The sequence below is a fragment of the Eptesicus fuscus genome, chromosome 5 (genome assembly GCF_027574615.1).
Source record: "Eptesicus fuscus isolate TK198812 chromosome 5, DD_ASM_mEF_20220401, whole genome shotgun sequence".
Classification (NCBI taxonomy): Eukaryota; Metazoa; Chordata; class Mammalia; order Chiroptera; family Vespertilionidae; genus Eptesicus; species Eptesicus fuscus.
The window spans coordinates 35,048,754-35,064,358 of record NC_072477.1 but is presented as its reverse complement, the minus strand read 5'-3'; the positions used below and the strand labels follow the sequence as shown (position 1 = coordinate 35,064,358).

Below are 15,605 nucleotides of genomic sequence, written 5' to 3'. Positions count from 1 at the left end.
CTTATAAAAATTCCTGGAACTTTAACAATTGGCTCTTGCAATTCAGTACAAGCTGGCTCCATCCAGCATGGCACTGGAAAAGCTCCCAAGACTGAGAGAGAAACTTGGGTTCATGTACATGTTAAGAGGGGCATCTTTACAACCAAATAGACGTGGATTTAATTCTTGGCTCTGTCACTTACTGGACCGATATATGAACTTGATCTTCAATTTATTCTTATAAGCAAAAGTAATAATCATGGGAATGATCAGTCTGAGAAGCTGGGTTCATGGTAAGATTTAGCAGTAAGATTACACAGTAGTTGAGAGGAGCGTAGTTCATCCCCATTGCTTCTCTGCAGTAGGGAACAGACGGCCAGTTTTACTTTTGCAGACATGAAGGCAGAGACTGATGAAATGCCCTTGTCACTATCATTAAGAATAAATATATATATATACATATATGTATGTGTGTGTGTGTGTGTGCATATATATATATCCTATACAAAAAAGGCTAATATGCAAAACGACCGAACGGCGGAACTGCTGGTCACTATGACGCGCACTGACCACCAGGGGGCAGATGCTCAAGGCAGGAGCTACCCCCTCGTGGTCAGTGCACTCCCACAGGGGGAGTACCGCTCAGCCAGAAGCCGGGCTCATGGCTGGTGAGTGCAGCAGCGATGGCGGGAGCTCTCCCACCTCCACAGCAGCACTAAGGATGTCCGACTGCGGGCCTAAGCCAGCAGTTGGATATTCCCCGAGGGCTCCCGGACTGCAAGAGGGTGCAGGCCTCTAATGACATAAATAAAAATTGTTAACAGGGCCAAAACTAGCCAGTCTAGGGTCTAATGAATTCTGTCTTTAATGGGAGATTGGGAGGGCCAACCAACCGCAGCTTTAATAAAGGCAGACACTATAAAATTTCCTTTTTAAAAACACCTTTTGGACCCCTTAATCTCCCAAGTGAGGCTTCCTCGATTTCCCAGATAAAAAGTGTGTCCACTGGCCCCTTGCCCCCAACAGTGTGGTCCACAGATTGGTAGCATTGGCACCTTCTGCAAACTTAGTCCAATTGCTGCAAATGCCCCACCTCAGACCTATTGAGTCAGAACCCACATTTTATCAGACTTTCCAGAGGATTCCTATGCATGCTAATCTTCAAGAAGCACCTCACTTGCTTTTTCCTAAGGATTGTGTTCATCTGTATAAAATTATTAAGACATTCATGCAAAGAAGTTGAATATAAACTTGCTACGAGGCTACCAAGTAGAACAAAACATTCACTATTCAAGTTCATAGCTTAAGGCTACTGCCTTTATACTAAATATCCTGAAGGTATGCACATTATCAATTTTTTTCTTTCTTAACAGAATCCTATAATCATCCTACATGTTCTGAACATTAAAATAAATAATTAATGTGGGAGGAGGAGAAACCTTAAAGGCAAAAAATGTAGAAAAGACAAAGAAACCTCATCGATAGCTTGAAGAAGTAATTTCTGAAAAGTAAAAAACTCTAATCAATTATTTCTGCTGTTTCTAAGGCAATCACTTTAAATCTCCCACTATACTGGTTAAACCTAACAGCTAACTGGGTGTTGTGCAGACCATTGCTGGGTCCTGTTGAAAAGAATGAATCAGCAAAGGCTGCTAGAAATCCTTGTCCGATTTTTAAAGAGTTCACCTATTATGCTCTCAAGAAGCTTCAATCTAACTTTAAGCTAGAATTACAGTTCTGCTTTTCTAACTTGGATTTAGAAATTATGATAAGTGAAATAAGCCAGTCAGAGAAAGACACTGATTTGTGGAAGTGGATTTGTGGAAGTGGATTCCCTTTTCTCAAATACAGTCTTACTGGGAACTCCCAACGTGTGAACAAAGCTCCCTGGGGAAGTCCTGAGGAAAGGAACAGAATCTAGGGGCCTTTTGTACCAGGCCCCTCGCCCTTCTCGGCCTGGTGAAATCAACCTAACCTTTAAGGTCTCATAGAAATGAGCTTCTGCTTCACTTTGTACATATATATCTGCTCATGCAATGTTACAACAACCCTGTGAGCTAAGAGTTATTACGCCCTGTTTAGAGTGAGGAAAACTGAGGCTCAGAGAAGGTGAAAGTTCACCCAGGGCCAATGGTGGTAAAGCGAAGGCTTGGATTTCCTGACTCCAAATTCTAGGCTCTCCACTGCCATCCTGCGTGTTGTCTCCAATGCTTTCCATAGTTCCCCTTGGTTGAAATTATTATTTCACCTTTGGTACTTTCAGAGTTTTTTGGGGGTTTTTTCCCCACAGCATCTGACACATCCTGCCTCACATTGTAGATCTTTTTCTTCCCATGACTCATGCTCCCGGAGAGCAGACACTGTGTTCTGCTCCTCACTAATGACCTGGCAGTGATTTATAAGCAGCAAACCATGTCCTGGGGCTTGCCTTCTTAAGGAAAGTGCACCCCTGGAAGCAGACCCCTGAAAACGCAAAGTGCTCTCCAAGCTGGGTTTGCTTCAGCTTAAGCTGAATTTACCACCCCCTGTCCCACCTCCACCCAGGTGGGATCTTGTGACTAGTTCTCACCAATGGAATGTGAGTGCAAGGAAGATGAGTCCATTCCAGGCTGAGGAGTTCCGAACAGCCTTCCCTAAGTTCTCTGTTTTCCCTGCCTTCTGGATGGATGCAGAGGATCTGGTGAAGTTGCTTCGGCCCACAAAGGTGGTAGAGACACTTGGAGGAAGTGTAACTGAGTGACAGTGGGAACTATGAGGAGGGCAAGTATAAGTCGACTGTGCTAAGCCTCTGACACTGGAGTTGTTTGTTACAGCAACTGACCTTCCCTGACAGATATAGTCCACTTACCCACTTGGTTCTTTTAGTAAACAAGTATTCTTTCACAATATAAATGCTTTCAAACAAATTAGGGTTCCTAGGTATTCTTACATCCTACATAATAAAAGAGTAATATGCAAAATGACCCTAACAGCGGCATGACCGGGAATGACCAGTTGCTATGACACGCACTGACCACCAGGGGGAAGACGCTCAACACAGGAGCTGCCCCCTGGTGGTCAGTGCGCTCCCACAGGGGGAGCTCAGCTCAGCTCAGCCACAAGCTGGGCTGACAGCTGCGAGCACAGCGGCAGTGGCGGGAGCCTCTTCTGCCTCCTCAGCAGTGCTAAGGATGTCCAACTGCTCCCCATGGGGAGCAGGCCTAAGCGGTCAGTTGGGCATCCCCTGAGGGCTCCCAGAGGGATGTCTGACTGCCAGCTTAGGCCTGATCCCCTGGGGAGTGGGCCTAAGCCAGCAGGTGGACATCCCTCAAGGACTCCCAGGCTGCCAGAGGGATGTCTGACTGCCAGCTTAGGCCCAATCCCCCATGGAGCAGGCCTATGCTGGCAGTGCTGGCAGGTGGACATCCCCCGAGGGGTCCCAGATTGCGAGAGGGTGCAGGTCGGGCTGAGGGACCACCCCCCCCGCCAAGTGCACGAATTTTCATGCACCAGGCCTCTAGTTAATATATAAGAAAACATTTAAAATTTGGGATAAGAAATGAGATGACTGGATATCCTTTTAATGGTGTGCTATAATTATCTGTTTCTATCAGAGCTCTGTACCACCTTTAGACTATTTTACAACCCTTTACATTGTAGATAACTGATTCTTCTCTAGACAAGCAAACTGACTGCCCAGTGGAAGGAGAGCCTTCACTCTTGAAAAAAAGTGAGTCCTGCATCCATTTGTAAATTCATATGAATAGGCCTTGACTCCAGGGAAATGTGTGATCCTCTGATCTCTCTTTTGAACCAGTGGTGGCGTCTGCCTGGTTCCTTTACTAATTAGTGAGTGTTTAAACATCTCTGACACACATTCATTTTGTATCTGAGAATCATGATGCTATCTTCTTTGAAGATTTATCTTTTAGCAATTATGAGTTATTTATGGTCCCTCAAGAAATCTTTAAACCAAGGTCTTAAAGAAAGAGTGTACTGATATAGGAAGAGGGATTAAGAGAAGAATAAAGCCTACTTGGAAACCAGGGTGGGTGCCACTCATGCTCCAAGGAAGAGGGCAAAGCGAGGATGATGAGGATGGTGACCAGGGAGAAGGCAGAAGGAAAGATTCCACTGAAGACAAACCTCCCTGCATCATGATTTTCCCAGGGTGTGCCCCCACCTCCTTCTGATCAATGGGTTAAGTACATGAGTTGTCTTTATATCTCTCTGTGGTTCCTAGGGCTCAGCCTTAAATAGCAAGGCCTACCTGGCAACAACCTCCACTTAACTCTGAGAGCTCGACCTCCATTACCCATCTGCTTCCACACAGCAGGCTCGGAAGTAGGGCCTTGGTCCTGCAGGATGTGCAATAGCTTATCAGGCCCGTGATAAACAAAGCAGGTGGGAGTTCACCCAGTGCCTGCGGCTGATTTCACATCACACTTGAGGCAGCTGGAAGTCACCAACATTACTTGGGGTATTTATCCCCAAGGAGCCATCAAACCCATCCTGTTCCAAACAGTTGCTGTCTCCTTTCAAGAGAAGCAGCTTGAAATTCAAATCCCATTTTTTCAGAAAGATTTCGACCCTGCAGGAAAACTTAAGAGAAGGAAGGTGTAAATGAAAATTCCCTGAGCTGTGAGCACGCCTCCGTTTTAAGTTCCTTCCCTGGGTCTTGAGGATGAGTATGTTTGTCAAGTTTATTTTGAAGATTCTTCACATGAATTGCAACTAGGACCCCTTGTTGACCATGTATCTATTATTTGGTGCCAGGTTCTATCAAAGAATCTTTCTGTCCAATAGAAAAGCGGGAAGTTCTGAGTTAGAAAAGCAGAACCCAGCCCTGGCTGGTTTGGCTAAGTGGATAGAGTGTTGGCCTGCGGACTGAAGGGTCCCAGGTTCGATTCTGGCCAAGGGCACATGCCCTCCTGCACACCCCCTACTGGGGTTCGGGTTGCGGGCTCGATCCCCAGTAGGGGGTGTGCAGGAGGCAGCCAATCAATGATTCTCTCTCATCATTGATGTTCCTATCTCTCTATCCCTCTCCCTTCCTCTCAAAAATCAATAAAAATATATTTTTTAAAAAAAGCAGAACGCTGTGGTTATGAATTCTCAAATGCTGAAATGAAATGATCAAGTTCACTGACTGACTTCAACTTCACCTGCTCACTCAGCTTAGCATTGAGGCTTTAGCATCCTTCTATAGTCTCAGTTGGAGAAAGGGAACAATCACTGAATTACTCCCGTTTCTGAAATGCAAAAGTTTACTGCATTCTTTCTTTGATCCAGATTAAGAAAGACAAATAAAATGTGGGACACTCCAAATGTTCCAGATTCTTAACAGTTTCAGACACTTCATTAAGTAATCAAATTAAGTAACCTGAATTTAGCATCATCTACTTTCAAATCACAAGGTAAGGACACTACTTGCTCAATTTTGTTTTAACATAATTAGAAGCTTTTTAACATCATCTTTGCTTACTTTCCCCTGTAGTTTTCAAAGAGGACAATTTTAGTTTCTTCCTTTATGAAAAACTTTCCCGTTTTCACAGTATTTCTTCTGGTTTAATTCTCAGAGAGCCTGCTAGATGTTTTCACATGATAATAATCCCCCAACTGAGCCTTACGAGTGCATTCTGATTACAAAGAAATTGGTTCACAGCACTCTCCTCAGATGTAATGTGCCTTATTAATGTTTTTATTAACTGTAGCTGACAAAGAGATTACTTCCTGGCTTAGTTCCAAGACTCCTTTTCTAGCTCTCCAAAGGAAAAGTGACTGCTGAATTTTCAAATAAGAAATTCATTCCTAGTGAAAGAAGTGAGATTTTTTTTCCAGTTCCCTAATTCAACATAATCTAATTATGAAAATACAGATAAGGGCGCCAGCTTCTGAAAAGCATTAGGTCCATTATCTCATACAGATCATTAAAAGAAATAAAAATGAATCACTTGGAGCTGAGATACTTGGGTTTAGGTTTCGATAAGGATATTCCTGATCAACAAGTCCAAGTTTATTTTTAAGGAATCTTTAATACAAGAACCCAATATCTAGGATCTGCTACATGGCATTAAAGACATGAAAAGAGAAATTATTTTTCAAACCAAGACTCTAAAGCACTTAAAATGCTATATTATAGTTATAATTTTGCTTCAACCAAAAGTGAGATACAATTCTCTGATTGGGGAAAGCAATGAACCAGTGGCAGAGAGAATCAGGATGAATAAACTTCTCACTTGCCTCTAAGTGATGCTGTGGCTGTTTTATTCTTTAATAAAAGCTACCAAAGTCCTCGTCTCTATTAAGCCACCTAATTAATCAGGGGTTATGTGTATAAAAGAGACAAACACATTTTAAGAAATGCTTCCTATCCAAGAATTGTCAAACCCAGGAGTTACCTGATCTAAATCTCTGATTCCTTGTTTTAACATTTAATCCCTCCTTCACTTTTGCTGCATTGTATTTTTGCTTTTCACTACCCGTCCTTAGAATTTCAAATCCTTTGGCTTCCTGGGGCCAGCCTGAGAGGTTGGCAGTTCTTTTCAATCACACAGAATCCACTGCTTCAGTACAGGGGGGACCCAGCTGGTACAGCGCTTTATTTTAACACCCAAGGCTGATTTCCCTCCCTCAACACAGGAACTGCCCAAGGAGGCTTTGTGCAGAAGGGCGTTGGTTGAATGCTCTGGACATACAAAATCATACAAAAGTGTGGCTGCCACTATGCTGTAGACACACTCTCTACTATTTTTTGGATTTCCCTCATTAGCATTTAAGACTTAAAGTTGACTTCTCTCTCATTTTTCTCAAGAGAAAACTGACAAAAAGAAAAAGGAAATTTGCAGTGTTCTAGAGCTGACTTGGGCAAAAGTAAATGGTGTGTGTGTATATGTATGGAGGTAGGGGAGAGAGAGGGAGGAAGGGAGAGATAGAGGGAAAGAGGGAGGGAAAAAGAGAGAGAGAGATGGAATATGACTTGAATTCTGCCTATGACTCTTGAAATTAATGAATTTCTGAAGCTTCAGGTCTGCCTGAGAATTTTGGTACGAAAGTCCAACAAAAAGCTGTGGAAAATAAGTACGTGTCAGTCTTTAATACAATTTAGCACAACCCACAAAATTCTCCATGCCATCAATCCTTTCCTTTTTCCAAACAGCTAACATTTCCTATGTTAAAGGGACACAAAAATGTGACTGTAGCCAATATACAGAACTGTTCATCACCAGTGTCATAAACATCAAAATGAAAGGCAAAAACAGAAGAAACCTGAAACACTAATTTGAAAGAATATATGCACCCCTAAGTTCACTGAAGCATTATTTATAACTAGAGGCCCAGTGCACAAAATTCGTGCACTGGGGTAAGGGTTGGCCCTAAGTCCAGCTTGTGACCTCTCGCAGTCCAGGACCCCTCGCTCTTACCTCCCACTTGCTCCCTGCTCCTTACCACCTGGCTCGCTGATCCTTAGCACTGTGGCGGAGGTGAGAGAGGCTCCCACCATCGCCACTGTGCTCGCCAGCTGTAAGCCCGGCTTCTGGCTGAGCAGTGCTCCCCCTATGGGAGTGCACTGACCACCAGGGGACAGCTCCTGTGTTGAGCGTCTGCCCCCTGGTGGTCAGTGCGCATCATAGTGACCGGTCGTTCTGGTCGTTCTGCCATAACGGTCGCTTAGGCTTTTATTATATAGATAAGCAAGATCTGGAAACAGCCCAAGTGCCAGTCAGTAGATGAGTGGGTAAAAAAGCTGTGATCTACAAGGCCATAAAAAAGAAGGAAATCTTATCTTTTGTGACAGCATGGATGGGCTTGGAGAATATTATGCTAAGTGAAATAAGTCAAGTCAGAGAAAGACAAGTACCATATGATCTCACTTATATTGGAATCTAATGAACAAAATGAACTAACAAGCAAAATAAGGATAGATTCATGGATAGAGTGGGCTGACAGCTGTCAGAGAGGAGGGGAATTGGAGGTGTTGGTGAAAAAGGTGAAGGGATTAAGAAGGAAAAAAAACAGAGCACACTAAAGTGTTTTTAGTCCAGCACCTGAATTTCTTTAGGCATGGCCAGCGCTCATTTTGATTTTTGGTCCATATAAATTTCTGTATTTGTGGTCCTCAGGACACACCTGTGAGCACAGTTGGAAATGGGCAGCAGGAAGGAAGTCTATTCATTTTTATGTATGTAACCTATTTATAGCCTACCTCATGCTGTAAAGAGGATTTAAGGCTTCTGACAGAAATAACAACAAAATAACAGGATAAAAATATTTCACTACAAGCATATGGACAGGTTTTTCTCCTCTAGAAGTCCCCAACTACTACTAATCTGCAAGCCAGCAACAGCTCAAATGGAAAGATCTCTGAGGAGATAATATCTTGGACTTGGAATGCATCCTCCTCTGCAGACCTAATTTCCCTTATGCCCTCATCCTCATGAGGCAGGGAGAGGCAGAAACCACAACCTCTACTTAAACTCTGGTACCAGAGGGTCTTGCCTATATGAAAAAGTCTGCACCCAAGTCTCCTGTTCTCCCCATCTAGGAAAAAATAATTCAGTTCTTTCCAAAGAAAGAGTGCATGGTATCACTCTCAAATCCAGAAACCCTGGGGACCACCCCAGGAAGGGAAGGAACCCACCCAAGTGATTAGCAAGATGCCCACTCATCCCGGGAGATGCTCAGTCATCCCAGATGCAGGAGTCTTGGCACCAACCTCCATGGCCAGATTTAGGAGTGGGTAATGTGACTGTGGGCTTTCTGGGAAAACTAAAGCACGAATACTGAATTTAAATTTTATCTCTGTGTGACTGTAAAAAAGAAAAGCTAAAAAAAAAACGAAGACACACTAGTCCAATACACAATAGATCATGAAAAGCAATGAAAATCTTTGCTAATAGGGATTCCATTCATAGAAGATATAAACACTTCTTAAAATTCTCTTTCTCCATCCCCTCTGCATTAGCAGAAGCAGCCTCACCCCAAGGGAACAGCCAGTGGATTTGGTCCAGGTCAGCTGTCCTCTAGGTAGAACCCAGGCATCAGCAATTTTATAGCTCTCCGACGTGCCACCAAGACTGAGAACCACTGGTCTGGAGGCTTTGGCCAATCTACCATTCATTTTGTGCTGGTTACACTGGATTAAGGTTCCATTCCCCACTCTCCTCTATACTCATATTCAATTACGTTAGCCCGGCAGCTTCCCCAGCAACCTTTTAATCCATAGCTTAATATGCTATACATCAAAACACACTGACATTTGTTGCAATGAAGAGTTCTTTGAAATCTCACACTTCCCACTATCTTTTTGCTGAGCATCTTTTTTGTCTTTTTTTTTTTTCCTGCCACAGCCCATGTTGCACTATATTTAAGTGTTCAGTCTTAGCTGCATAGTGTTTTAAAAGAATAAGAAGGAGGGGGTCAAGGAGAAGAAAGAAAAGAGCTGACATGTTTTAGAGGCAAGAGTCTGACTTTCTCACAATCAAGAGCTCGGTTTCTATAAGGTCTAAATACCACACCCTTTGCCTGCAGCTCATCCTACCTTCCTACCAATTCAAAAAAAAAACCACACGTTTGTCTTGTGTTCCTCTCTCTTTAATCTTAAAATCATGCTCAATCACCAGCTAATGAGCTTGATAAATTAATAATAATAATAAATAATGATAAATATGTGACACTATCTTAATGGATTATCTACCCAAATAGCAGATCTGCATTTTCTAAAGCCTTCTCAAGATACTTTATCTCAATGCAAAGGAAGGCTCTACCACTGAAACTTAGCACCAAGTTAAGGCAGAAAGGGTGATATAAGTTAGGGGATTGGGCAAAGCACTCCTGAAGTTGCACCTCACAGATGGCTGCCCACTCGGCAATCCCTGGTCATAAGTGATGACTCAGTTCCCTGCTGTGGAATTGCTCGGCCCCCGACCTCACATCTATGGGACCACTGTCTGTCCCATGGTAATTTACCTCTTTATAAGTCAGCCTTACAGTGTTTCTACAACATACAACACACACTTGGCAGGTACTCAATGAATGAATGGTAAAATAAATAAATAACTATGAGTGCTCTTCATTCTTTTTGCTTTTCACAAACATCCTTAGACTGTTAATAGAATATCAGGTTTTTTTAAAGACCTCCAGAGAAAAATATTCCATTTTCCATGTCGACCCATAAATCAAGAGCCCATTCCTATGGTAGATTTCTATATTTGAAAAAAATGAAGACAGCTATAATAATTCTGTGCCTAACTAATTGATGGCTTTTGCAAGACTTATCTATCCAGAACATCAACCAAGCTGTAAAGTGTCCCAATGTGATCTCTTCCTGAGGAAGAAAATGTAGCAATGCCACCCTCAGACCCTCATCCAGAACTCGTGAACTCAAACATACTTAAAAAGGGACATTAATTTCATAAGATTGTTCATAGGATTCCTGGAGGATAGGAGAGCATGGATAAGTATTAGCTACAAGAGGTAAAAAAAAAACAACAACCAGAAATCATGGGTGACAGGGATGATGATTGAAACTCACCGCCATCCATTCACATGATCAAATTCCTTTTGCCAATGATTGTTTAGAAATGACCTAATGTCATTTCAATGTGACCTAATCCTAGGCAATTAGAAGCAAGAAGAATTCTACTAAAGGATTCTTAGAAAGGCTTCCTCTCTCTTAAGAAAGTGTGGCTCAGGGTTGAGTGTCGACCCATAAACCAAGAGGTCACTGGTTCAATTCCTGGTCAAAACACATGCCTGGGGTGTGGGCTCAATCACCAGTAGGGGCATGCAGGAGGCAGCTGATCAATGTTTCACCCTCATTGATGTTTCTATATCTCTATCCCTCTCTCTCTAAAAATCAATAAAAATATTGTTTTTAAAAAAGAAAGAAAGAAAGACAGTGAAAAGACAATGTCAATCTTCTTTCCCTGGACAATGTCTTGTCTGGGCGTGACACCTGAAACTACTCTAGCCATTGCAACCAGGGGGTGGGCAAAAGTAGGTTTACAGTTGTGACTACTCAAAACAGTTTATTCTTGTATTATTATTTATTCATTTTTTTGTATTGTTTTTCATACAATCAACTGTAAACCTACTTTTGTTCAATCCTGTATAAAGTGGTCAGCCTGGGGGCAAAGTCAACACACCAGGGGGGACAGTGCAGCAAGATGGAGAAAACTTGGATCAGCTGATGACCATTTAGCTACTGACTCAACTGACTCAAGAGCTCTATCTCTGGACTTCCTGTTTTGAGAGAAAATATATTTCCTTACTCTTTAAACCAATTGATTTTAAGTTTTCTGCTACCTGTAGCTCAAGGAATTCTAACAGAGATAGAATACAAGTAAAGAATCTCCACGTATTAATTACATTGGAAATGTTTCAACATTAAAATGGATATGTTGAATCAACTCTGGTCCTGCTGATTTTATACCCCCAAAAATATATGCCCTGGATGGTGTGGCTCAGTTGGTTAGAGCGTTGTCCCATGCACCGAAATGTCTCAGGTTCAATTCCTGGTCCGGGCACATGTCCAGGTGCAGGTTCAATCCCTGGTCAGGGTGCATACTGAAGGCAACAGATCCATGTTTCTCTCTCTCTCTCTCTTTCTCCCTCTCTCTCTCTCTCTCTCTCTCTCTCTCTCTCTCTCTCTCTCTCTCTCTCTCCCTCTCCCTCTCCTTTCTTCTCTCTCTCTCTAAAAAGAAAGGATAATGTGTGATTTATCATAGTAACAGGATAAGAAGTGGTGTCAGTCCAGCATCTGCTCTTTGTATAGGCTCTTATCAATACATTTGAAAATGAACTTATTAGATCAGAAAAGAAATTGATTCTGTACATGTGAATAAAGAGCTTCCTGTAAGGTACTAGCATTTTACCAATCAATCCATTCACCTCACCTGTAACATGGAACTTTCTCTCCTGATTCTCTCTATCTTGACAAGACAGTTCATTCCACAATCAAAAACTGAGCGCTCTCTTTCCAAAGCTTTAGAGGCAATATGTCTGCGACAGTGAGTATTTGAAGCCATGAATCTACTGCATCACCTTAGAAAGTCATCCAAGTTTTCTACTTTTCTCAGGAAATGAGACTATAATCTACTCAAAGACTTTGCATTGTTTTTAGCCAATCCCAGCTACCCACTTCAATCTGTTCATTTTTCAGTGTTTATGTGGGTTTTAGCACTTGCTTTAGAATACCATTCATATTGTAAAATAAAGTGTGAAAATCTATTTAAAAACACTTAAAAATAGGAATGAAGACGATGGCCAAGTAAAGTGTTATTATACTAAATAGGTTTACGTTCTAAAGGGTCTCGATGCTTGCATTTTTAATGATTCATTAAGGAAAAACTATTGAATTTTACTATGTCCACACTCTGACTACAGCTATCATGCAACTCTACTTTCTAAAATGATGCTGCTGCCGAAACCGGTTTGGCTCAGTGGATAGAGCGTCGGCCTGCGGACTCGGGGGTCCCAGGTTCGATTCCGGTCAAGGGCATGTACCTTCGTTGCGGGCACATCCCCAGTGGGGGGTGTGCAGGAGGCAGCTGATCGATGTTTCTAACTCTCTATCCCTCTCTCTTCCTCTCTGTAAAAAATCAATAAAATATATTTAAAAAAATAATAAAATAAAAATAAAATGATGCTGCTTATGAAATACTCAGTGAATCTAACAGTTTCTAATTTCTACTGAAACAAATTACCACAAACTTAGTGGCTCAAGACAACAAATTCATTACCTTATAGTTCTGCAGGTCAAAACCTGAAATAGGTCTTGAGGGGCTGAAATCAAGGTGTCAGCGGGGTTGTGTTCCTGCTGGAGGCTCAAGGGGAGAATCCATCCCTTGCCTTTTCCAGCTTCTGGAGGCAGCCAGCATTCCTTGGCTCCTGGCCACATACATCACTCTGACTTCTTTCTGTCATCACATCTCCTTCTCTGACTTTGACCCTCCTACGTCCACCTTATAAGGACACTTATGATATACTGGGCCCACCCAGATCATCCAGGATAACATACTCATCTCAAGGCCCTTAATTTAATCACATCAGTATAGTTCTTTTTGCCAGGTAAGGTAACATAATCACAGAGTCCAAGGACTAGGACATAGACATCTTTGGGGAGTCTATCACAAAATTCATCACAAGTAGGGGAGGTTTTCCTTTATCTCATCTAATCTGAGAGTATTTAGGATACTGTATCAATTAATATTGATCCAGAAGTTTTTACTGGTTTTGAGTTATGAAGAGATACTCCTGACACTCCAAAGAAAAGTTAATGAGCTAGTAAAAATTTCAGCCCCAGACACTACTCAAACAGTCTTCCCACAATGGGGAAAAAAAAAAACAGCTTGAAAGATTTGTTCCTTGTTTTGGTTCTCAGAAACAATACTAAAAACATGTGGACAAAATGAATTTGTCAGGAAAAGAAGAGACAGCAAAAGGTAAGAAACATTTAGGAAAATGGTAACTTATTATAATATGAAAAAGTCTGATATAAAACAAATGTCTTTGTCAACCCGTGTGTATGCAACATGCTCTTTCAACCCTCCAATGGTGCATATTCCTTCTTTGGCCTCCTTCCCCTGCGCGCTATCTCTTATCTACCCATCCTACAAGTGACAGCTCTGCTCACTCCAAGCTCATATAAATAACCCCCTTCTACATTTCTGCTCTGCCCTCTTATAACCCACTTTTCCTACAGAAACCCTCCCTGCATTGAAACCTTTATGAAATGGGCTTTGCTCTAGTCAAGAAAAGGCACTGCCTTGTTTTTTCTCTGTGTTCCAAATGCCATGGAAAGTTCCAGGAACATAGTAGGTGCTCAATTACGTTTGTTAGAAAAAGTAATCAACCAAATCTAAAAGACGGCTCGTCAAAGACTTCTAAAAGGAGAAAAGATGACTTTAAACATCCTCATGCATGTTTTAGTTCTAGCGATTATGAAATGTATTGCTTCTGAGATTGCAAACCTTTAAAGTTTTTACCAATTCCAGTTTGAGCTTTTTAAAAAAAAAAAAAAAAAGAGCTTATTTTAAGCTACCCAATCCTGCGATAAACAGACGCTGGGACTTTCCCATTCCATACTCATTTGAATGCGCTCACCCTTTCTCACCACTGATCTAACAGAGAGTTTTCATGGGAGGTGAGAAAAACAATCTTCAAGAAATAAGATGTAATAGGATTCTAAATTAGAAGTTTCAACCAGGCACCAAACACACTAGTATGATATTCAGAGTAACATCCTGACCAACATCCAATTTTTCAATGAAATTCCCCAAAAGTAGTTATATGACTCTTCAAACCTAACTCCTGCTACACTGAAGATGGTCAATGGAACTGGCTGTTAGGACAAAGGGAATTTCTTTGGAGAAGGCTCTTTGCCTCAGGTCAAGAGAGTGAGGCCTCAAGGAGTCACCCAAACTTTAATAGTGTCTCTTAAAAAAAAAAAAAAAAAACAAGAGAAGAGTTTCCCTGCTGACAGGGAAGAGAGTGTCAAGTGGGGGTCTGCCTGCATTCAGTCTCTCACATAAAATGCAGGAGTCTCTCACATAAATTGTGGCCACAGCCACATACAAGAGAGAGTAAGCAAGGGGTTGTTTGCTCAGACACTGACTGCTAAAATGAGACTGTCTGACAAGGGAATGCCACCACAAAAGTGAACAGAAGTCACTGGACTCGAATCGCCTGGGAAGTATATTCTACAAGGACAAAGGGTGACTAAGTACATGTTCTCTGACTCCAGACCATTCACACTGTTTGTTAAGTGTATGGGTTACACACACTTTCCTCCCCATTTGGAAGTTTTACCAAAGCTGGGAGATGTCCCCCCCCTGGGAAGGAAAGATGGAATTCCTTCCAAAGATTAGGGAACCAAGCTCTCAGAGAGCAGGTGGAGACTGTGGGGCCTGGTTATTTAAGAGCATTAAACAGAAACATGTTGAAGAAAAAAAAAACTGACCATTTTTCCCCAAATGAACCTCCCATCAACGTAAACAGAGAGTTCCCTTTGCTCCAAAATCAATGTCACCTTGGAAAAGTAAAAGGAGGGGAGGGAGCAGGGAAAGGGAAACACTCAGGACTCTTACCCAGGCCCTGATTCTGCTGCTCCCACTCCAGGGCATCTGGCACCTGGTAGGTGACTCCCTCCAGAAGGTCCCTGCTTTCCTGCTCTAAGTCAGGGTCCTGGGATGTGACGCCAGGGAGAGTGAACCCACGCAGCTCAGTGTCACCACCCAAGCTTTCATCCAGGGAGTCTGCATCTTTCTCTTCTTCATCTTCCTCATCATCTTCATCTTCTTCATCTTCCTCCTCCTCATCCTCTTCATCCTCGTCTTCTTCTCCCTCTGGACAAAAAGAAATTAATGATCAAGGGACTGCAAATGAATCTCTTAAATGACCCAAACACTACAAAATAAGCCTGCTTGGCCTTTTAAAACAAATTTTATAGCCAAATGGAGCAATCTGAGTTTTGTGGAATTTTGTGACCATCATTTTTTAAAAATTTTTATATTGAATTTATTGGTGTAACATTTTTACTAACATTATATAGGTTTCAAGCATATAATTCTATAATGCATCATCTGTATACTGCCTTGTTTGTTCACCATCCAAAGTCAAGTCTCCTTCCATCACCATTTATCCCC

At 42.0% G+C, this 15,605-nt stretch overlaps 1 protein-coding gene across 3 annotated transcripts in view; it reads right to left on the bottom strand.

Annotated features, from left to right (window-relative positions):
* Window positions 1-15,605, bottom strand: part of ARMH4 (armadillo like helical domain containing 4) — a 101,274-nt gene that overhangs the window by 43,730 nt on the left and 41,939 nt on the right. For all 3 annotated transcript variants that reach the window (XM_008139001.3, XM_054716029.1, XM_054716031.1), the window contains exon 5: window positions 15,048-15,305. In XM_008139001.3, the coding sequence (XP_008137223.2) occupies window positions 15,048-15,305 (258 nt within the window). The remainder of the gene's footprint in view (window positions 1-15,047; window positions 15,306-15,605) is intronic.